The sequence below is a fragment of the Chrysochloris asiatica genome, unplaced genomic scaffold (genome assembly GCF_000296735.1).
Source record: "Chrysochloris asiatica unplaced genomic scaffold, ChrAsi1.0 scaffold00021, whole genome shotgun sequence".
Taxonomy (NCBI): Eukaryota; Metazoa; Chordata; class Mammalia; order Afrosoricida; family Chrysochloridae; genus Chrysochloris; species Chrysochloris asiatica.
This window is the reverse complement of record NW_006408539.1, coordinates 15,827,249-15,850,992: the sequence shown is the minus strand read 5'-3', so window position 1 is coordinate 15,850,992 and position 23,744 is coordinate 15,827,249. Positions and strand designations below refer to the sequence as shown.

Below are 23,744 nucleotides of genomic sequence, written 5' to 3'. Positions count from 1 at the left end.
GTCACTTTAAATATCGAGGAGATCGTGTGCATGCATGGTAGAACCCTCTGGGGGTGGGGGTGGGGTGTCCACTTGCTCAGGCCCCCCTTCTGGTCACCAGAATGGAGATGCGCAGCCAGAGAGAGACCAATGAACAGATACTAAAAAAAGTGTCCACACCTTTATCAATGCAGTTCTGTCAGGCGTCTGTGGTTGCTCTGGTCCTTCCTCTGCTTGGTCTCGACCAAGATGGCGAATCTGGGAGCCGCTGAGCATCTTGAATTAGAAAGCACTGGATTTCTTGCTTCTGCTACCAATTTCCCTAGGTGTAGGCCTTCCAACCTTCTCAATATTCCTTTATATGTGGTTCAGAGTTCTGGCACCATTCCATGAGCCTGCTTGGTCCGATATTCTGTGGTGTTGCTGACGGAGCTCCTCACTGCACTTCCACCTGATCTGCCATCTTGTTTTCCTCTCCATTATTTTTTAATTCTGTGAATTTTTGGAAGCTCCCTTAGAAAGCGTTTGGTGGCCTGCTTTGAGGCCAATCTTCCCTTATTGGGTGTCAGAATGTTGAGGGGACGCCCCAGAGCCTGGTGAGAAGCTGAGAGCACCTCAAAATGGCCGCAGCCTGTGCAAAGGTAGGCCAGGCTAGGCTGCTGCTTTCCAAAGCTTTTCTCATGAATTCTTTAAAGGAAGATGATGTTATATAAGAAACTGCTGAAGTGATGTACGTTCAGAAACAAAGCAGTCTGCAAGCCAGTGGCTAGAGGTCAAGGGCCTCTTTTTTTGTTTTCCCTTTACAGATTCCAGTTTGTCTTAGCAGGAAAGCCTTATGGGGGTGGGGACATAGCTGTACATAGTTTACCTGCTGCTACCTCTCAGGATCAGGATGAGGAGAACACTACGTGGTGAGGAATGAATGATTACATGATCAAAACTGCAGTTTTAAACTTATTGTTGTTGTTAAGCACTGTCAAGTCAGTTTCGAACCATACGGACCCCGTGTACAGGATTTCCAAGGAGTGACTGGTGAGTTTGAACCCACAACACCTTGGGGTCCAGTGCTGATCCTACAGTGCCACATCAAGATTACCTACAGTAAAAATGAGCTTGTATCATATACATATTTTAAAGTTAGGACTGTATTAGAAACCATCTATAGTACCACTTTACAGTTCACTGTTCTTCAAACATATTTTCATGAAAAAATACGGGCCTTCCCTGTCAAATCACTTCCCTGTCAAATCACTCTCTGCTTGAGGTGGCTCACATGGTCAAGGTGCTCAGCTGTGGGGCTGCCTTGGACAGAGCAGCTTTGGCTGGAGACACAGGGAGAGGAACAGTGACACCGTCACCAGTACAAGTGGCGATTATGTAAACTTCATTAAGACTTGGAGCGTCATACCTTTCCTCTATGAGGAAAATGTATGAAATGTATAAAATATTATTACCCAAAAAGGATTCTCCTGGGGACTGAGAAAAAAACCTGTTGTCACGGAATTGATTTTGACACACAGCAACCCTGTAAGTCAAAATCAACTGAAACAACCCTATGGAGTCCTGGTGTGGCGTTGTCGTTATTCTACAACTGGATCGCAAGGTCAGCGGTTCAAACTCACTAGCTGCTCCTCGGAAACCCTATACAGGGTCACAATCTATTTGAAGGCACTTAACAATTACAGCATCAACGCTGTAGGACCAGAGCCGAACTGTCTCATAAGGTTTCCAAGGCTCGTGACACATTGGTTAAAAGTGTGCTAGACAGCTAATCAAAAGGTCAGGGGTTCAAACCCACCAGTTAATCTGTGGGAGAAAAATGGGGCAGTCAGTCTGCTTCCGTAGAGATTAATATAGCCGGGAAGCAGTTCTCCTCTGTCCTACGGGGTCATTACGAGTGGGAATCAACTCAGATGCAGTGGGTTTGATTTTAATCTTTGTAGAAGCAGATTGCTGCATCACTCTCTGCAAAGGAGGCACGGAGGCATAAGTTCACAACTGTTACAACAGAGAGTGATGTGATACTTCTTGTCCCCTGCCCTTCTGAGACACAAGGGGCAGCCTATACCTCCCACTTGGCCATTCTCTCCACAAAGGTTAGTGGATGACTTCCCATACCCAAAGAGGAAAGCATGTGCACACATTTCGGTTTAGATGGCAATGCCCTCTCCTTCCCCCAACCCAGCCCTCTTGAAAGCGGCCTCTGTGCAGGAAGCATGGTAGTGTAGGACAGCTCTTTACTCTCGTGTGGCGCTGTAGGATCAGCACTGGGCTGCTAACCACAAGGCTGGCGGTTCAAATCCACCAGTCATGCCTTGGAAACCCTATACATGGTCGTTATGTGTGGGAATCAACTTGGCAGTTAAAAACAACAACAAACAAAATTTTTTCAGAAGACAGCGCACATACTACGGATGAAGCAGGATACAGCAAGCTTGGGGAACCTGAAGGTCTTGGCCCTCCAAATGCACACAGCCAGGTTGGAGAGCGAGCCACGGGGACATGGACAATCCAAAGAACTAAGCAAGTGTGCATGGACCAGCAAGGAGAGAGCAGGGGACAGAGCAGCCCCGAGGACAGACCCGGCAGGATGTCTCTCCTCCCACAGGACACATGTTACATAGGTGACCCGGCAGTTTACAGACCATCACCACATACCTTCTCGCTGGGCTCTGTGAGGTGCCAGAGGCAGTCCATCATGAGGTACCAGGGCCTCTTCTACAACACTGGTCTTGTGACTGTGTAGGTAGTCACCGTGAGCAGAGTCACTCTGGATGAGAAAGAGGGACTTGTTAATCGACCACAGATCACGGCGTGGCAACTCCCCAAGCCTCACCCTTGCCAACCGTAACTACTCTGATAACAATTTTGAGTGATCCCATAGGTGATTCCACATGAAGGGCCGAGAAAGCAGAGTGCGCAGACCCGCCAGGAATGGAAAGGGCGAGGCGGGTGTGTTTCCATTTCACAGTACCAGCCTGCCCACTCTCAGCTGTCCAGCTTTCTTGGAGCAGGTAAACAAACAGCATATTGTACTCTAGAGTGGCCAAGGCTGCCAATTCTCCACCAAAGTGACCCCGAATTGACAGAACACACCCCTTCACATGAAAGGCGCATGCGAACGGGCATTTGTATTTCTCTTATTCATTGTACAATTCGCATTCACTACTTGGTTTTTGGTCCAAGTCTAATCAGATGTGTTAAGAGTCCTGGTGTGGCGGTTCAAGCTCACCAGCTGCTCCTCGAAAACCCTATATAGGTTCCCAATGGGTTGGAATTGACTCGACGGCACTTAACAACAACAAACAACCAGATATTTTACTAGGAAAATGAGTTTTACAAAAGGTTATCATCAGGAGATGCCAATCTTCTTCTAAAACAAGAGGCGTGTAAGGACAGTGTTGTCAATTCTTGTTGTTGGTGTTAAGAATTGTTGAGTTGGTTCCGATTCATACAGATCCTATATAGGGGTTCCGAGTTAGGCCATCTAATGCCAACAGGGTGCTCTATACCTAACTAAGTTTGCTTAGTCAATCATCAGTGAGCTGGAATAAGCCTTAATTCCCAGGAGATCTGCTGCTTGGACTAACAAAACTGTGCGAATCTGACACACAGCTAGCTCTCCAGAAATCAGACACTGCCATGTGGATGAAGTTACTACGACATACTGGTCACTCTGTGTCCGTTCTCTATCATAACTCAGACATTCTACCCCAGCCTCAAGCTCAGCATCTCAAAGCACCACTCATACCGAAATCACCTCAGTTTCAAGAACCAATTACAATTTTACAAATCTGCAATCAATAATGTATACTGGCTTTTTAAACTGTGCACAGAAATAAGGCAAACACCTTTCCGAAGAATCTCAGTTGAAAGCATTCTGTTCTGCATCCTGCCTGATACAGCGGCGGCTTGCCAGTGCACAACTCTACTTCAGTTTACAATGTTTCTGAGAGCTAGGTTTCTGCCTTCCTTTGTCTCCCCTAAAACCCAGAGACACTGGTTGTCTAGCTAGCACCACCCAAAGAGGTGCATACAAATCTTTCAAGCCAACATCCAACTTCTAAGCAGATATTCAGTCTGGGGGTAGTTACCATTTTCAACACTGATGAAAGACACAAGGCTAAGGATTAGTCCAAACTACGACGTAATCATGTAGGCCCTAACTCAGACCTTACAGTCACTGAGTACTAAGTAGTAAGTCATATTGGCTTGAAAGGGACTTCCATTCTCAAACTTGAACACTACTTGTTGTTAAGTATGTTGCCGTTGTTAGGTGCTGGTTAAGTTGACCCTGACTCATAGTGAGGGTCACCCAATGCACCACAGAATGGACCCCTGGCCAGTCCTACGTCATTCTCACAACTGTCATTACACTGAGCCCAGGACTGGGGCTCCAGCAATGCTGGCTCAAGTGTGGGCCTTAACTATGCGGACTGTGAGGAGGCTTCCTGTAGCTGTCATCCCACTTTCCCATGAACTTTCAGAAGCCCCGTCACATCTCCAAAATCAGTATAACTAGACTGACGAGGAAAGAGAAAAGATACAAACAACTAAAATCAGAAATGAAAATTTCTGGTTTAAATCCACTTTGAATTTTCAAACTACAGACATTATATATAGATATAAAAATATATAAGAAAATATATAAGAGAATACGCTGAACAATTGTAAACTAGCAGATTAAATAAGTTAAGACAAAATGGGCAAATTCCTAGCAACACACTAACTACCTAAATGGATATAAGAACAGAAAATCTCAACAGAGCTGTAACATGAAACTGAATAAAAAACAAACAAAAAAACCCAGCACCAGATGCTATTAACACTACATTTGAAAGTGCTAAGCAAAATTAAGTCAGAAACAAAAGAGCATGTATCATATACGAACCCATTTGTAAAGAATAGTCAAATACCTAACGACATAACTTATTAGTGGCTACGTAGCGTAGTGGTTACGAATTGGGCTGTGAACCACAAGGTCAGCAGTTCAAAACTACCAGCCGCTCCGTGGGAGAAAGATGAGGCATTCTGCTCCTGTAAAGATTTACAGCCTTGGAAACCCTGTACAGGGTTGCCATGGGCCAGAATTGACTCGACGGCACTTAACAACAACAACCACCAGGGGATGGTGTAGCACTCTAGGGTAAGCACTGGGTTGGAGGTTCTAATCCACCAGCCGCTCCTTGGAAACCCTATGCAAGGTAGCTATGAGTCGGAACTGACACGATGGCACTTAACAAGAACAACAAGGTGCTGGAGCAAGGGGGCACTGGAGGATTATTGCTTAAGGGGTACGAAGTTTGTTTGGGGTGATTAAAACCTTTAGACACCAACAGTGGTGATGGGTGCAAAACAAATGGTCAAAATGGCAACAACAAGAAGAAACTATTACATATACTTTACCACAGCCAGATTCATTAATAAAAAATAAAAAATCAGTATAAATAAAACACCACAATCCTCTGACAATTAGCAGTTCTGCTAATTGGAAGAAGTTAAGCAGACTAGGACAGCGTTTCTTTCTTTTTTTTTTAATGTTTTATTGTGAATTATATGATAGTTTACATGGGAGAACTTTAGTTTTACATTCATTCCATCGTATATCATCTCACTACCATGGTTCCAATCTCCTCCATGCATCCTCAACCACCCAAAGGGTATATATCCCACCGCTCCCTACACTTCCCCCTCCTCCCCCCAGTTTTTAGCCCACAGTCCCTTTCCCTCTCTGGGCCAAAAGTCCCCAGTCACTTCATCACTCCATGTCATCATCTCTGTCTCCACCTCAGGCATCTCTGTTTCTCTGGGTAGGGTCCCGCTCTTGGCTCTTCCGTTGATGGTCCCAGAGGCCTCCGCGCCTATCCTGGTGAATCAATCACTCCCTTCCTTGTTACAAAACTTCTACCTTTGCATTTCCAACCCTCATAATCCATCCTGATAAGCATTATTCACTACAGTATCACGAGTTACCCATCTGTATCTCCTTTCATCAACTCTGCCCAGACAGATTGAATAGTACCTTCTGGAGATTCTGCCTTCTGTCATGCTCCCTAGATCCAGGGTCCCTCTTGAAAGCTTGTAAGCCAGTCACTTCTTGCCTTTGTAGTCCCCCTCTCCCCATTTGAGTATCCAATGTCCAAGCTGCCCTTCTCCATCCACTCTGTGTGTGGGGTGGGGGTGTGTGAATGTTTCTTGCTGTGAGGATTTGTTCCTTCTTTTGAGTCGCTGCTCCACAGGTATAGGTCAAGTTCATCAGACTGTATCAGCTCACTCTTTTTTTTTCCCCCCCTCTTCTTTCCTCTCCAGTTGAGCTCCGATCATCCAGTCATCCGGTCCAGGTCACGTGGGTATCATCTGCAAGTGTGGGCGATCCTGTGCATATGCCCTCTCTTCCCGTCAGCCAGTAGCTCCACTCTCCTCTTCGAGTCCTCCGTGGCCACACCACTGTCTCTGGGCCCAAGAGTCTCCAGACCTCTTCACACTGCTTTAGGCCAGCGTTTCTTAAAGTAAAATTATATGTTCTACATAGCTATGTGGTAGACAAATTAAAAATAACACACACGTTCTTATATAAATATGGTAAAAGACGCCCCTGCCCCCAAAAAGAGAAAGTCTTACTATACTGCCTCCATAAAAAATACAGTAGAGTTACTGGGGCAAAGTAGATTGTTTCTTAACTCAAATCACATTTTTCAAACTGAAGTTACTTTAAGAACACAGTTTAACAGCCAAGACAAAGTCTCCTGTTTAATAAGCCAAGGAGGAGAATGAATTTAAGTTCCTATCCAAAGACTAAGTTTATCAAACCTTAAATAACTGTCTTCCCCCCACAGTGTATCAATCTTAGAACCCCATGCAGAAGCTGCTTATAAAATCTGCACATGTACGTTCTTATGAGTTGCAGGGATCACAGTTAGGTGCTTGCTACCCTCTTCTCCTTTTCACAGGCCACATATGCTCTTTACTTGGAGGAGGGAAAGGGTGCCACAGAATCTGAGACTGCTGGTTTCATGTAATCTCAGAGAGAGAGGAATTACACCCAAATTTCTCTAAGTTCAGATTCCCATGGACATGCAATACAGAAGACAGGCAGGAACTGGCACTTTACAATGCTGAGTTAGAGCAAAGTGTACGGACCAGATGAACTAAGTCAAGACTTTTTCTCTGGATGGATTATTGGAAGGACAGTTTAGAAATTCACAGCCTGCAAAAATACAGGAACACAAACCATTAGCATGGGTCCTGCTGGTGTCAACTCATTTGTGAGGGAAAGCCTTTTCTGTCCTCTGACCTCCACAATCGATGTGTCACTTTCATCCAAGGTCTCTGTGAATTCACTCCCTGCTGGCATACATGCCACAAACTTTTATACATGGAGCCCCATCGTGATCATTTAATTCTTGAGGCGATTTCCTAACTGAGGAAAACATTTGTGAAACAGACAAGTAGCTCAGTAGTCCTAAAAAAACTCCTCTCTGAAAACATAACATTAGAACAAAGGACACACTTGCTTCATGCAAACTTACTTTGTTGACAAAGGTCAAGTGGTGGTTGTTGTTAAGTGCTATTTCTGACCCATAGCGACCCTGTATAGGGTTTCTGAGAAGCAGCTGATGAGCTTGAACCACCAACCTTACCGTTCAAATGGCTTTGCAGTCTGGAGCATTAGCCCACAACACCACACTATTTGAGAATCCTGGTGTGGTGATATAGGATCAGCAGTGGACTATGAATCACAAGGTAGGCAGTTCAAACCCACCAGCTGCTCCTTGCAAACCCTATACAGGATCACTAGGAGTTGGAACTGACTCAACGGCACTTAACAACACCAACACTGTTCCTGGTCAAATGGTTGTTGTTGCCAAGTTCCATCAAATTAGTTCTGACTCATAGCAACCCTGCATAGGGTTTCCAAAGAGTAACTGGTGGGTTCAAACTGCCAACCTTGTAGTTCACAGTCAAGTGCTGATCCTACAGCGCTACACCAGGAGTCCGGTCAAATGGAAGGTGGAGCTTATCTGAGCCCATCTAATACTAGTCCTGGAGTCCTGTTGTAGTGCTGTGGGCTAATGCATCAGACTGCAAAGTCATTTGAACGCAGGTCGGTGGTTCAAGCTCACCAGCTGCTCCTTGGAAACCCTACACAGGGTGGCTATGGGTCAGAATCGACTCGATGGCACTTGACAATACTAGTCCTAGTGTGGTGCTGTGCGTTAATGTGTTGGACCGCAAAGTCAGTTTGAACCACAAGGTTGGCAGTTTAAGCTTACCAGCTGCTCCTCAGAAACCCTACACATGGTCACTATAGGTCAGAACTGACTTGATGGCACTTAACAACAATACTAGGCCTGGTGTAGCACTGTAGGGTAATCACTGGACTGCTAACTGAAAAGTCGGCAATTCATATCCAACAGCAGCTCCTCAAAAACCCCATAAAGGACTGCTTGCTGTTGAGTTGGAACCGACTGGGTGGCATTCACCACCACCACCACCACCATTGTGCGAAGTTTCCTCTACTTCTTTGAAGGAGACTTGTTATTAATAACGCATTAGCGGTTGAGTTGATTCCAACTCACAGCGACCCTGCAGAGGGTTTCCAAGAAACAGCTGGTGAGGTTCAAACCGACCGTGCAGTCCAGTGCTTTATCTTGCAGCGCCGTACAGGACTTCTCGATGTAGACTATAGATCCCAAAATACGAAGACAATCCCCCAAAATAAAAACAAAGCAGAGGAGTTTCTTAGATTTTTTTCTTAAAACTAAGTTTACTAGCTTCTTTAGAATTGCTTGTTCAAACTGACCAAGTCTCTTATCAGACTTATAATATTAATACTAGTATATAATAACAGGGAGCTCTGGTAGCATAGTAGTTATAAGTCGGGCTGATAACCTGAAGGTCAGCAGCTCGAAACTACCAGCTGTTTCGCAGGAGCAAGATGAGGCTTTCTGCTCCCGTGAAGATTTACAGCCTTGGAAAACCTAAACAGGGTCACTATGAGTTGGAACCAACTCTACGGCACATAAGCACCACCACCACCACCAGTATATAACACCATTCTATTAAATTTCTGTAGTTGATTTAAAGCCCTCCCGCCTTTATTTTTCTTTTTCATATCCCTCCCACTGAAAGATGGAATCTAATTTTCCAACCTATGAATCTGAGCTGGCTTGACCAACATGATGTGATGGAAATGAAGCTCCAAGACAACTGGGGTTGGTTAGGGCACAGGAAGCATTTGCCCTAGCAGGTCAGAGTCACCACGGAAGTTCTGCAATTCCTGGAGATGGCCATGCTGGGGGCACCATGTGGGGCAGGGGAGAGGGCAACGCCTTCAGCACCCAGTTGAGTAAGTCACCCCAGCTGTGCCCAGACATCCTGCAACAGGGATATTCCTTCTTCACTGTCAGCTATCTGTCTACATTCCTGACCTGTGTGAGAAATAACAATAAAATAATAGCAAGGCAGAGTCCTGCTGTAGCACTGTAGGACAATGCACTGGACCACAAGGTCCACCAGCCACTCCTCAGAAACCCTAAACAGGGTCGCTGAGTTGGATCCAACTCGAAGACACTTAGCAACAACAACAAAAGAAAGACTGTGAGTAATAATACTAAAGTGATGCTGTTTTAGAACCCTCCACTTTGGGGAATTTCTTATACCATTAAATTTTTTTTACGTTCCCTTCTTTAAATAATCAGAGTTACAACTAAAGCATATGTTATTACTTAAGCAAGATTCAAAGGAAGTTTTGCTCTGAATGTCAGAAAATGATTCATTATTAGAAACATTACTGAGATGTCAAATTTCATCCATTTTTACGGGTGGGGCATGAAGAAGCCAAGGGGGGTTTTACGAATGACCTATTGCCTGCCTCCTTTCTTGAGAGAGGATGTGGCAGAGGGGCGGCTGTTTGTTCCCTCTCTACTCAATGAAACAGCCCAGCACAGCCCAATGGGATACCCTGAATCGCCCGATACGTGCCAAGTCAGTTCTGACTCACAGCAACACTACAGAGGGTTTCTAAGAAATGGCTGGTGGGTTCAAACCACCAACCTTGTGATTGGCAGGACTCCTATTCTGTTGTGTTATAAAGTGCCATCGAGTCGGTTGCGACCCATAGCGACCCTGTATAGAGTTTCCGAGGAGCAGCTGGTGAACTCGAATGGCCAATAAGGCGCATTAACCTACATTAACCTACAGCACCACACCAGGACTCCAGGGCTCCTATTGTTGTTGTTAAGTGCTGTCGAGTCAATTCTGACCCATAGTGACCCGGTATACAGGGTTTCCGAGGCTGTAAATCTTTACGGGGATAGAAAACCTCATCTTTCTCCCACGGAACAGCTGGCAGTTTCAAACTGCAGACCTTGAGATTAGTAGCCCGATTCATAACCAATATGCAGGACTCCTATGGTGGTTATGCACTGTGGAGTTGGTGCTGACTCATAGCGACCCTGCACATGGTTTTAAATCTTTACAGGAGCAGAAAGCCTCATCTTTCTCCCATGGAACAGATGGTAGTTTTGAACTGCTGACCTTAAGGCTCACAGCCCAATTCGTAACCACCACGCTGTCAGAGCTCCTTTCGTAACCTATTGTTGTTGTTAAGTGCCGTCGAGTCAGTTCCAACCCATAGCGACCATAACCTACAGCATCTGATAAAAAGCACGTTCTGGTAATGTACGGCTGGTGTGCTGCTAACAACCCAACCGACACAACAGTTTGGGAGAAAGTGAAGAACCATGGCTCAACGGCTCAGAAACATCACAATGTGGACTTCTGGGCTCACTTCCTAATTAGCGCTGAATTCAAATGTGGGTCTGAGGTGATTCAGCAAGAAAAGCATGACCGAATCAACACTCTTCCAGCCTGGGCAAACACACTGAGGGGGCAGGGCCCAGCAGTTTACTGAACTCTTGGAGCCGACAGATCACCCATGGCCACTGCAGTAATAGCCAGGCGAGGTCTTCTAAATACGGTATTTGTAAACTGAAGGAGCTTTCTTGTGCAGGTGGGAGTGCATTGGAACTAGGTGGCTAAAACATGATGGGGGATGGAAACTCTTCACTCTGTCTCTTTATTTGTGTGGGGCTGAAGGAGAAGCACTGGACCGCAAGGTCAGCTTAAACTGCAAGGTGGCGGTTCAAGCCCATCAGTACCTCCTTGGAAACTCCAGATAGGATTGCATTGATTGACTTGATGGCACTTAACAATATGAATTTATTACAAATCACAGATAATTCAAATTGCTGGTGTCGTCCTTTTTAGAGAATTTGAGTTTGTAGGCTGACAACAGGGAAGATCTGGCAAAAGAACGCTGATAAAGCGTGGGGAGGAGGAGGGTGGAGACAACAGCTTCTGCCCAAGCATTGGCTTTGGATGTCTTTCTAGTAAAAGTCCCTCCATGCTTCTGCGTGAAAAACTTGTCTCTTTCACCCTGTTGTTGTTAAGTGTTGTGGAGTCCTATAATAGGGTTTCTGAGGTGCTGCTGGTAGGTTTGAACTGCTAACCTTGCAGTTTTAGCAGCCCAGTGGTTTACCCTACAGTGCCATATTAGGACTCCTCTGTTATCCTGGGAACTAGGAAGCCGAACCACAAACGGCTATATCCCAAGTCAGCAGCCTCCACCCCAACCTTTAACCCTCTACAACCAAGAGCAGGATCACAAGAGGATCTACAGAGGACAGGACCTCCCTGTCAGCCCATGTCTGACCCTGACTTATCCTCCCCAACCTCATCCCACAAGAAAGAAGGGCAGAGGACGTGTGGGGGTCTTCCCAGAAGCCAGAGCCTGGCTCTGAAGTTGCCAGTTCTGCAGACTGCCAAGAGCCTTCTCCACTGGAGAAACTGTCTTGGAGTCAAATAGGAATGAAAGCTTATGAAGTCTGTGAAGAATCTTGACAGTAATGATCTATGTTGTCATTGCTCAGTGTTGTCGAGTTGGTTCCGACCCTGTATAGGGTTTCTGAGTGGCTGGTGAGTTTGAACTGCTGAGTTTGCAATTCAAACCAATTTTGTGGTCCAATGCATTATCCTACAGCGCCACACCAGGACTCTAAGTGATCTATGTATTTGTAGTTCTTAAGTGCCATTAAGTTGGTTCCAACCCATAGTGACAAGGCTGGTGAGTTTGAACTGCCAAGTAGTGTACACCGACCTTGAGGTCAAGTGCTTATCCTATATATTGCCATATCTAGATATAGTGCTAAGAAACACTGCATTAGGACCTGTGTTTAACACCAAGTGTCTGAATTGGTATCCATCCTCTTAGAAGTTCTTCAATACCATTTCTTGTCGGACAACCTCTGTACATAATGGGGACCTCTTTCTCAAAGGAGCATGCTCCAAATACTACACGTTGGTTCACATGTCACCCTGGTGTCCCTGATAGTGAGTTTCCATCATTTGATCTGCGTATAAAAATACAGTATGGTAAAGGAAAGTTACTGAGCTATTCCAATTTAGACACTGCTGACAAGAAACAAAAATTCCATTACTCTTAGATTACAGGAGCACTCACTTCACAAACTAAGTTTTTAACTCTTTCTAATAAAAAAAAAAACAATGGAGTTCTGATGTGGCGCTGTGGGCTAATGCACCAGACTGCAAAGATGTTTGAACTGCAAGGTCGGTGGTTCAAGCTCACCAGCTGCTCCTTGGAAACACTATACAGGGTTGCTATGGGTTGGAATCGACTTGATGGCACTTAACAACAACAACAATAAAAAACAGCAGAGTCCTGGTATGGTGCTATAGATCAGCACTGGCCTGCAAACCAAAAGGTTGGTGGTTCAAATCCACCAACCACTCCTTGGAAACCCTATGCTCATGAAGTTGCTATGAGTCAGAACTGACTGAATGGCGCTTAACAAAAACAATCACAAACATGATGTCAAAAGCAAACCATAAATAGGAGCTGAAACACATCTCCCTACCTAAACAACGATCCAAATGAGAAGACTACTTTGTCATTTCTGACTTTTTCCATCCTATCAAAACATCATCACTAGGTTTGTACCAGTTTAGGCTCAACCCTGGCCAACAGCCCCCCAAACCTTTAACGCTCCCTGCAGGAAGCATGCGCACAGGAGGATCTAGGTAAGACAGGATCTTCTTCACAGCCCACATCTGACCTTCTGTCTTCTCTTCCACAACTTTTACCCCACAAAAGCTCAGTTAACACTGGGGGAGCACACACAGTCTGATTCTGAAAGAATAAATACAACAATCCCAGCATTAAGAATGCTGATAGCATAGTGGGTTGAAAGTTCGCTGTTAAACCAAAGGCTAGCAATTCAAATCCACTACCCGCTCCGTGGGAGAACGATGAGGATTCATGCTCCCATAAAGATTTATAGCCACAGAAAAGAGTCGTTATGAGTTGGCCCAGACTCTACAGCATACAACCACCTACCATCACCATTCCAGAATTCATCCATCAAAGATTCAGCTCAACTCTGTACTGCTCCATGCCTTTCAGCTGAAGAAACAATTCCTTTTATGATTCCCAAAGCAATGGTACCCATATTTTGTACCAAAATCACACAAAAGTTGCCACTGTCCGGTTGATTCCAACCCTAGAGGACAGAATAGAAAGGGTTTCCAATATTGTCATCTTACTGAAAGCAGACCTCTAGATCCTTCTCCCACAGAGTGGCTGGTGGGTTCCTCCTAGTTGTAAATAGTTTTATAAAGTAACTGGATATTTAATTCAAAATGAAGAAACCAAACCACAACCACCTGAGGCACTTAATTTCATCTTAAAACAATGTATCGGATTAGTACTGTTCGGAGTTCTATTGAAAAGCCTACCCACAGACAATTGCAGTGAGACTTATGGTACATGCGAAGCAGACAACAACAAAAAAAAAAGAAGAAGAAGAAATAAGATGCCTGAGCGTTTGAGGAGCATAAATCTAGTAGAGAAGGCCAGTTCTATATGTTAAAAATAAAACAATGTATCATGTGAGAGGTACCAAAATTAGAACACAGAAAATGCGAGCTACTGGAATTCAGAGGTCTGAAAGAATCTTAGGAGAAGGCCGTCACAGTGATGATTCCAAAGAACATCATGCAAAAGGTGGTGGCATGAGCCCAACCTTGAATGAAAGGCACATCATGTCCAGGAAAGGTGACAGAAAGGGATCCGGGGCCCAAAGACTCATTAAGAGGCCATGCTCCAAAAATCACTCCAAGAAACCCTAATATGACGGAAGGAAGATGTGTACCTGGCAGGAAGATCCAGTGGGCACAGGGGAAGAACGGAAGCAGAAGACTGAGTTAGGAGACCACTACAGAAGTCTAGGCATAAAGTCTCTAGAGTGAATAGTGTCAGCTAGAAGGAAGATCAAAGGACAGACTCAGGATATAGGGGAGGAGAGGATGAAGGCTACCAAGCAAATCAGGGTGACCACAAGTATAATGGTACTATGAGAGAACGGAAAGAGTCCGGAAGATTGTTTTTATAATCAATGAATGCTGCATTCTCATTGTACATACTAGTTTAAAGCAACAGTGGCCCTCCTCAACGTTACATACCAAGGACATACACCCAGGCTTTCACTGGCTTCTACTGTCGCCTGCCGTTCATTTCACCTGACCTTCAAGGCCCTCTCCAACACTACCCTCCTACCTCGACAAGCGTCCACTTTCCTGCTGACCCAATGCTACCAAATTGTGCCAAGTGTTCTCTACAAAATACAGGGGTCTTCGGAACACTAGTGGGAAAACTGAATTAAGGGTAACAGAATTTCTCCAGGAACGTCCAGGACGTTAGAGGATCCCTGAGTCCACTCTTGTTTACCAAGCACATTCAGAAACCCTTCATCTTCACAGCCAATAAATGCCATGGATGGTGTACTCTCCCTACTTAATACCAAACAGCAGCCTGAACCAAAGACCCAGCAACATGCCAAAGTAACCTGCTGAAAACCTAAATCTAACCTCAAAGGAATTACCTGTTGAGTGAGTATAAAATACTTGAGGGTGTGTACGTGTGAACTAAGACCTTCCCTGGAGCAGAGGAAGTGGGCCTACCAAGAGCGCAGCAGCTCCCCCATGTGGAACAAAAACACTCCATTAGGCATTTCCCTTCTGGAGGGACTGTTTACATAGACAGGAATCACAGAAGGCACTGGGATCAAGGAGGCTTTTGTGACCAAGCATTCTCTGTCAATAAAAGAAGTACTGTTCCATGCAGGCCTCCAGAATGAAAAAAGACTCAATCCAACTCAAGCTCAGGCTGCTTGGAGTAACATGGGACCTTTTTACTTTTCTCTTACCTTAAAAAAATGGAAAGAAAACAAAACACATTTTAACTTACCGTTTCTCATACAAGGATAAAAACATTAAACATTAAATGAGCCAAAATCAATAGCATCTCTAAGAATTACATAAAAACATTCCCTAATGATCTATGGATTCCAGCCTGTGATCTGAACAAATGAAGAATTATGTAACTTCATAAAACAGCTTTAAATTATACAATAGTTGTCTGGATAAATGTGAGAACTCGGTAAAGATTTCAGCAGATTATATTTGCATGGGAATTCATGATAATCCAAACTCAAAGTATGTACTTTCCCCATTCCTGTCCCCAAATCCAGTATGAGGAGAATGTGTATTTTAATGATTCATGACCCAGAGAATTACTTCCTTTGGGTTTATCAAATGCAACATGCCAGATCTTTAATAAGTACTAAGAAAATTACCTTCTCTTTCACAAAAAATGTGTCTCAAATACTACCTTTTCAATTACCTGTCCTTCCAGAACTGAAATCTACTTAGAAATATGGTAATGAAGAATAGAAATATTCAGTTATATGAACTTTCATTAAGTTTGAAATAATAAGGAAATGGAATATAACTGATATCACAATCTGGATGGTTGTGAAAAAGACACATGCAGTGAGCACCATTCTTCATAGAGAAATTGTGTTCAAGACAGTATGTGAACTACTTTCTCTAACTTCATTGATTTAATCTCTAACCTCTGGTAGCGTAGTGGTTACGACTCGGGCTGCGAACCTTAAGGTCAGCAGTTCGAAACTACCAGCCGCTCCGCAGGAGAAAGATGAGGCTTTCTGCTCCCGTAAAGATTTGCAGCCTCGGAAACCCTGTGCAGGGTCACTATGAGTTGGAACCGACTCCACAGTACTTAACAACACAACAACCTCATTAAAAAAAAAAAAAAAAAAATCCCCATTTTATAGATGAAGACTGAGGCTCAGGGGTTGAAGTACACAAATCTGGTTAATGTCATGGAGCTTGTGGTAGAGTTAGAATGGAAGCCTCCAAGTCTAGGGCTCTACTGAACAAAGTGTCCACCCTGTGAGGACTTTCGACAGGTCCTGGCGCTGTGGGTCAGCACTGGACTGTGAACCACAAGGTCGGTGATTCAAACCCATCGTCTGCTCCTCGGAAACCCTATCCAGGCTCGCTATTTGTGGGAACCTACTTGATGGCACCTAACAACAACAAACAACAGGATCCTCTCTATAACTTATTGCCTGTCGCTTCCCCATTATTAAAAAAAAAAAAAAAAAAAGGCTAACTGCAAAAAGCGTTTTAAATAAAAATACTTGAGCAAAAGAGAATTGCTACCAAGTCCTGGTATGGCGCTGTGGGTTAACGCGCCAGACTGCAAAGTCATTTAAGTGTAAGGCCGGTGTTTCAAGCTCACCAGCTGCTTCTTGGAAACCCTATACAGGGTCTCTATGGGTCAGAACCCACTCGATCGCACTTAACAACAACAACCAGTCCCACCTGTCAGTTAGCACAAGTAGCTCTCCTTACCTGAGAAAACCAGTGCACAGAAACCTAAGTAACTGGGGAAGGCCACCTAATACCTCACATTCATACCCAAACATGACACAACTTAATTCTGATAGGGGTTTTGGGAACTGAACCGCTCTTATCCACTGCTGCAGTTGAAGCACCCTAAAATTTCCCAGCCAAGACTGTACACTCTTTACCTGTGAGATGCTAAACCCACTCTACCACACCTCATTCCAAATGAGGCTTAACATTTACCTGGAAGTGCTGACCATCCCTGAGGACCACATACCAGAAAATCCTGACTTCATCTCATCAGAACATTCCTAAAGTAAGGATGCGACTGTCTCCCCTTCAAAGTGGGGGAAACCTGGCCAAACGGGCTCTCATCAGTGTCCAACCAACTCTCAGTGCCCATATTTCCCAGCAGGAGCCAACAGTCCAGCCAATTCAGGGATTGCTAGTTAAGAGATTCTGACCATCAGAACTGTCTTCTTCAGAAAGCGACCTTTTGGCTGACGAAAACATCTGGAAGTGGGTAGTGGCAATGGCTGCACATCATGATAGACATAGTTTAAAAAGGCAAAAATGTTGTCACATGTATTTTTTTTTTTTTGAACGGTAAGGAATTCAAAATTTATTCAAAACAGTATGATCTGAACAGTTTGTGGTGGCTGCATCCCCCAACTAGAGGATAATGATAGAGTATTCTAGAAGGTTCTAGGGATACAGTAGGCAGGGATTCAAGTAGGAAGACTACTTCGTTTATATTTAAGCTAGAGAATTTAGATTCTTAATTTAATTAAAATCATTAACTCAGTTTAGTCTTAACCTAGACAGGAAATGATAGGCATTTTACAAGTGGAAGAAGCAGCAAAAAATAAGGCAACAAACAGATAATACGTCAAAGCTGGAACAAGGGCAGAGGTCAGGATGATGACGAAGGTCAACCGTTTTGTTCCTCTGGACAGTCAGCATATCAAGTTCAGAGGTCATGCAAATGGATTTGCAAAAGCAGCCCTATATACATCAGGAACAGGAGACTGAGGAGGAGACAAAAGGAGCTTGTGGTGATGAATTGAAAGAATCTTTAGAGAAAGGGTGCATGTATTTTTTAACAACAACAAAAACCCCATCTTTCAGAAGCAAATACAACAGCAACTGAAATTGTGACCGCAAGGAGCTCTGGTAGCACAGTGGTTACAAACTGTGGTTACAAACTGGGCTGCTAACCTCAAGGTTGGGAGTACAAAACTACCAGTCATTCCGCGGGACAAAGATGAAGATTTCTGCTCCCGTAAAGATTTACAGCCTCGAAAACTTGTACAGGGTCACTATGAGTTGGAACCAACTCTGCAGTACTTAACAACAACAACCTTTCCCGCTGGACCACTAACCACAAGGTTGGCAGCATAAACCCACCAACCGCTCTGGGGGAGAACGATTAGACTGTCTGCTCCCCTAAAGATTTACAGTCTCAAAAACCCTGTATAGGGTCGCTCTGCATTAGAATCGACTTGCTGGCAGTGAGTTTGTTTTGTTTTTGCTTTCTCTCGCAAGAGGCAAAGAAAATGAACAGGAAAGTGAGTTTTTGGTCTTCATCAGCATGCTGAATAAACATACACTGGGGTTTGGGTGGCCACACGCACATTTCAAGTTATTTGAAAGCAGGACCTTCGATGTGAAAACTTGTTTTCTTCTTCCGGCTCCAATAGTAACAAGACATTGTTGTTAAGTGCCATTGCTGTTGTTGAGTGCTGATGAGTGGATTCCGACCCATAGTGACCCTGTATGAAGCGCCGACCTCACCGACCTTGCAGTTCAAAGGGCTTTGCAGTCTGGCGCAATAACCCACAGCGCCACACCAGGATCCAATGAGTCAGTTCCAATTCATAGTAGCCTCCTGTAAGGTTTCTAAGGAGTGGTTGGTGGATTTGAACTGCTAACCTCATGGTTAGCAATCCAGTGCTTATCCTGCAGCACCACAGCAATATATTACCTGCATTATAGAATGAGCTTAGGTTTTTGGTGGAAAAGTACCACATAGCTAATTACCATATGCAGAGTGATGATTTTTCTAAGAGCCCTGATGACTTCCATGTGTTTTTGAGTTCCAATGATGCTAGGGCTTACATTACATTCTGTGAGTTCAAATGGCACTAAGACACAGATGTCCATATATTTTATTGTTTATAGTTTAAACATGTTTCATTTAAACATGAACATTCTGTCAAACCAATCATTCAATTTTTAGGGGCACTAAAGATCTAGAGAAACAGCCATGCCAGCAATGATCATCTATGTGGTTAGTTTGGGGTCACATGTCCAAAACGTTAACAGCCATTTTCACAAACAGTAACGCAGCAAAAGTAGAAAGCCTACCGTTTTTTTTTTCCCCCTGGACACAGCACCAAAGCTGGCATCTTTTAAAACAATGCACATATCTGTACTGCTACTGGTGTGGCGCTGTGGGTTAATGCGCCAAACTGCAAAGCTGCTTGAACTGCAAGGTTGGCGGTTCAAGCTTACCAGCGGCTCCTTGAAAACCCTATACAGGGTCACTATGGGTCGGAATCGACTCGACAGCACTTAACAACTGCCAGCACACTGTTTACAGGCTGCTGGTGGGTGGTGGTGGTGATGTGCTGCGGAGTGGGTGCACACTCATAGTGACCCTGTACAGAGCTTCCAAGGCTGTAAATCTTTACAGGAGCGGAAAGCCTCATCTTTCTCCCGCAGAACTGCTGGTAGTTTCGAACTGCTGACCCTGAGGTTTGCAGCCCAATTTGTAACCACTATGGTACTAGTAGGCACGTGTCTCTAAAATCAAGTCTTCTCAATTATATTACATATGGAGGGCTTCAAAGAGTTTGTGGGGAAATATCCATTACCTTTTAATTCTGTTTCCCACACTTTCTGAAGCCCTTTTGTATGCGTGATTCTTAACTCTGTAACAGAACTGAATCAACTGCACATTGTCTAGTTACACAAATTACACCCCTGTGCACACACGTACAACCACACATATACACACGTGAGGGGGCTTCAAAGAGTTTAATTTCATTTTCTCATGAACTTTTGGAAGTTCTTCTATCTATCCAAATTATGATTATTTTCATTTGGCTCTTATTGCAAGTGACCCAGTTTGAGGGAAAAGATTTATGTACAAGGCTCCTAAATATAGAGATACTTAAGTTGTATTCTGAGTCATATTTATTATAAAATCATCCAAATCACACACACACACACACAACGTGTGGATGTTATTTTTTAAAAAAATAAAAAGGGTGTTACTTTTAAAAGTAGAAAAATGTTGAATCTCCGTTTTCCTAATATGACGTGTTATATTTGTGGACTTGTAGCCTTAACTATTATTACAACCAGGGTATGTTACTAAAGAGTTGCTGGGTCTGGTCAACTTGAAAGCATATAATTAATATAAAATTGGCATCAAAGCACATGTTCCACCAAGAGACATCATTAGGGTTTTATTTTATTATTTTTTTAAAGAGCAGCCGCTTCCTTTTCGGGACTGGATTTAAGTCTTGAGATAGGCACGCTATTCTGGGTAAGTTACACTTAGTGTAACAGAAAAGCTAAAGAAAAACAATCAATTTAGTTATGGATTAAAACGGGCATAGTTTGGAGCACTAAGAAGAATGATTACACAGTATAAGAAAAACGAGATTTCTTAAGCAATTAAAAAGTTGTATGCATGTGTCTGAAGGGTTACTTCCGGGGAATACAACGCTGCCACACGAATTTCCCCTTTCACTGTGTCATTGTCAGGGACCAGCCTTCCCGGAGTGCAGGGCCCACGTGCTTCTTCAACCAGCTCTCCACCTCCCCTCCTCTCTCCCCCCTCCCGCAGCAGAGGCGGAGAGGCGGCCCGAGGCGGGGCCTCCCTCTGGTGGGCGGGGCAGATGCTGTCACGTGGCCGGCAGGCCGCCGCCATCTTACAGGGCGGGGGAGGGGAGGAGCCCCTGCCTAGTCGCGGGGTCCGCTTCATGCGGTAGCGCATGGCCGCGGGCCTCGGGCGGTTTGGGCGCTCCCATAGGGAAGGCACGAGTGCTCGGGATCGTTCTTGTGGACACTGAGGCGCATCCAGCTGACTGGCCTACAGCGAATCCGCAAGGAAATTTCTCCATTCCCATTAGTAGCCTTTGGAGTGACCGTCTGGGAGCCAGCGGATACGCGGAGACATCCGTAGACTAAATCACGCCATGGCTGGGGCTGCGACGGTACCCGGATACTACTGGTTAAACACACCACCAGGGTCTAAGATCCTTTCACCGTCCCCTGTAACGAACGCATGATGGACTGGCCATCCAGTCATCCTTGCATGCACTGCAGTCAAGATAAAAAACTGACACCTGCTTGCAAGGATCTTCCACCTTAGTCTAGTCGCCTTCCAACACTTGCTTCACAAGCAATATTTCCCCCAAAGAAAAGAGGCTCCGGACAGTTCATTCAAATCAGAATTCCGATAACCTTGCTGGCTAATAAAATGAGGCATTTCCATTAGACCTGCGATTTCAGGTCATCTTTACAATATACACATCATTGGGAAAAAGGTCTTAAAGCAAGATCTTTTAGCATTGTTCACCATTTCAGTCTCCCTCCTATAAATGTGATGACTGTGGAAAACAGAAGCGTGCCCTGGTGGCGCAGCTGTTGTTACAAGTGCTCAGCTACTAACCTAAATGTGGGCAGATCAAACCCACCAGCTGCTCTGCACAACAAAAGATGTGGAAATCTGCTTCTGCAAAGATTACAGCCTTAGAAACCTAAGGCAGTTCTACTGTGTTCTATGGGGTTGCTAAGAATTAACTAGTTGTTTTTGGGGTTTGATGGCATATAAACTTCTGAATTCGCGCAGCTTTTTGGAATAATTTTAGTAAATAGCCTTTAGTACCATCAGCGCTGTTGTTTTGCAAGCTAGTAGTAAATTAAAGGATAATTTTCTAAATGCCCCTCACAAGCATGATGACATCGGAATGGGATAAAATGTTAAGTCCCAAAAGGTGGTTTAGTCCCTTCATGGAAGCCTTTTAAAAAGAAGGGACTCAATCTAGATTGTTGTTAAGTGCGGACCCACAGCGACCCTGTTTAGGGTTTCCAAGGAGCAGCTGGTGAGCTTGCACCACTGACCTTTTGATTCAAACTGACTCTGCGGTCTAGTGCATTAACCCACAGCACCAACCTAGATTAAATAACCAAATTCCTTGATTCCATGGGTATCGAATCCAACAGTCATTAGGAAAATACAACAGCCAGTTTTCGTCCCAGGGTGTTGAATGACAGCAGCTATATAAATTGAATTAACTTTTAAGCAAGTTGAGGGGGTGGGGTGGATGCCTTTTCCACTGTATCATCCTAACGATCACGTCAATTGAAAAGCATGGCATCCAATTTAATCTTTTCCAAAGGAAATAAGTTTATTATTGTACATACAATTTACCTTAACTGAAACCTACCCCAACCCCTTCCCCTGGTAAACTGACCTTCAAAAAGCCTATGGGGCCTGGATTGTTAAAATATCTAGCTTCCAGGCTTTATGAATTCATCTAATCTGGGTCCTCTTCTCCAGCGCTGATGTTTAACTTTTAGAAAATACCATTTAGGCCTATAGTAAAGGCCCAACAAATCCCCCTAGTCCTAATCTGTAAACAGAAATCAGTCCCGTTAAAAACCGGTCATGCCAGTCCGTTTGGAAAGAGCATGGCCAAACTGCCCTCTGTGAACTGTCTGTTTTACCCGATCCACCTGCGTTCCTGCTCATGAGTCAATTCACAGATCTCCACATCAGATTTCTTCTGGAAAGAGAAAGTTGTTTAAGTTGGGCCGAAAGACCCTGATGACCCCTTTTATCTCAGACACAGAGAGCACGGTCCCTTCGAGCCCCAGACGCTGGCAGCCCGCCGGGAGCGCACCTTTAGGGCGCACAGCGAGGTAGGGCTGAGGTTTGAAACGTGCACCAGCTCCTGCCAGCCCGCGTGGGGTGGCGCTGCCTCGGCACACTGCGGCTGGCAGACAGGCTCCTCCAGCGCGGCGATTCCCCAGCACCTGGAGCCCCGACCATTCCGAGACCCTTCATCCGGGAGGCGATCCCGCGTGACAGCTCCATGCCCCTCGTGGTAACTCCGGCAGGGAGGCGACTTCTAGAGCATTCTGTTATGGCGGGCGTCTGTGCAGGGAGGTGGGGGGCTGATGGCACAGCCGAACCAAGCCTCGTAGTATGGGGGTGCCGAGGGGTGGGGCCTGTCAGCCACCTGCACCCGGCGAGGCTGGGTGGCGGGCAGGGTGCCGCAGAGCAGGGCATCGAGACCGCCGGGCGGTGGTCGAACCACGCGTCCGTGCTTACCTGAGTCCGAGGGTCGGCAAAGTGGTCCGGCTCTTCCTCGGCGTCCGTGGGGTCGGGGTGCAGCGCCGTGCGGAGTCGCTCCAGGTGCTCCCGCAGGGTGACCCGCTGGTGGAAGGAGAAGGCCGGGTGCAGCGAGGCCATGGTGAAGAGCAGCAGCAACTCCTCCTGGGCCCGGAGACTCAGTGCGCTGCCCGCCCGGGGCTCGGCGCCGCCGCCTTCCGGCCCGGAGCCATCCTGTTCGGCGTCCACGCCGTCCTCGTCCTCCGCGCCCTCGGCCCGGGCGGTGTGCAGACTCTGGAGCACCGAGTCCACCTGGGGCAGCAGGCGGTGCAAGCGGCCGGCGGCCTCGCGGTTCTCAGAGCCCAGCAGCGCCAGGTAGACGATGAGGCGGGAGCGCACGGCAGGCTCTCGGAAGTCGGCCAGCGGGCCCGGGTCCGAGAGCCCGTTGGCCTTGGCCTCCGAGTCGCGCAGGTAGTGGTAGTCCTTGCGCGCCAGGTCCTCGAGGCACGAGCCGAGGAAGCGCAGCTCCAGCGGATTGCACAAGTCCAGCAGCCCGCAGAGGAACTCCAGGCGCTGCGCCGAGCCCAGCTCCAGCCCGAACCACTCGTACACGCGCTCTTGCTCG

General features: G+C 45.5%; 1 protein-coding gene across 1 annotated transcript in view; it reads right to left on the bottom strand.

The window, feature by feature from the left end:
* ZCCHC2 (zinc finger, CCHC domain containing 2) overlaps nt 1-23,744 on the bottom strand; it is a 65,303-nt gene that overhangs the window by 40,380 nt on the left and 1,179 nt on the right. Inside the window, exons 3-4 of the mRNA XM_006837579.1 lie at nt 23,120-23,740; nt 2,638-2,749 (exon numbers count right to left, since the gene is read on the bottom strand). Coding sequence (XP_006837642.1) covers nt 2,638-2,749; nt 23,120-23,740 — 733 coding nt within the window. The remainder of the gene's footprint in view (nt 1-2,637; nt 2,750-23,119; nt 23,741-23,744) is intronic.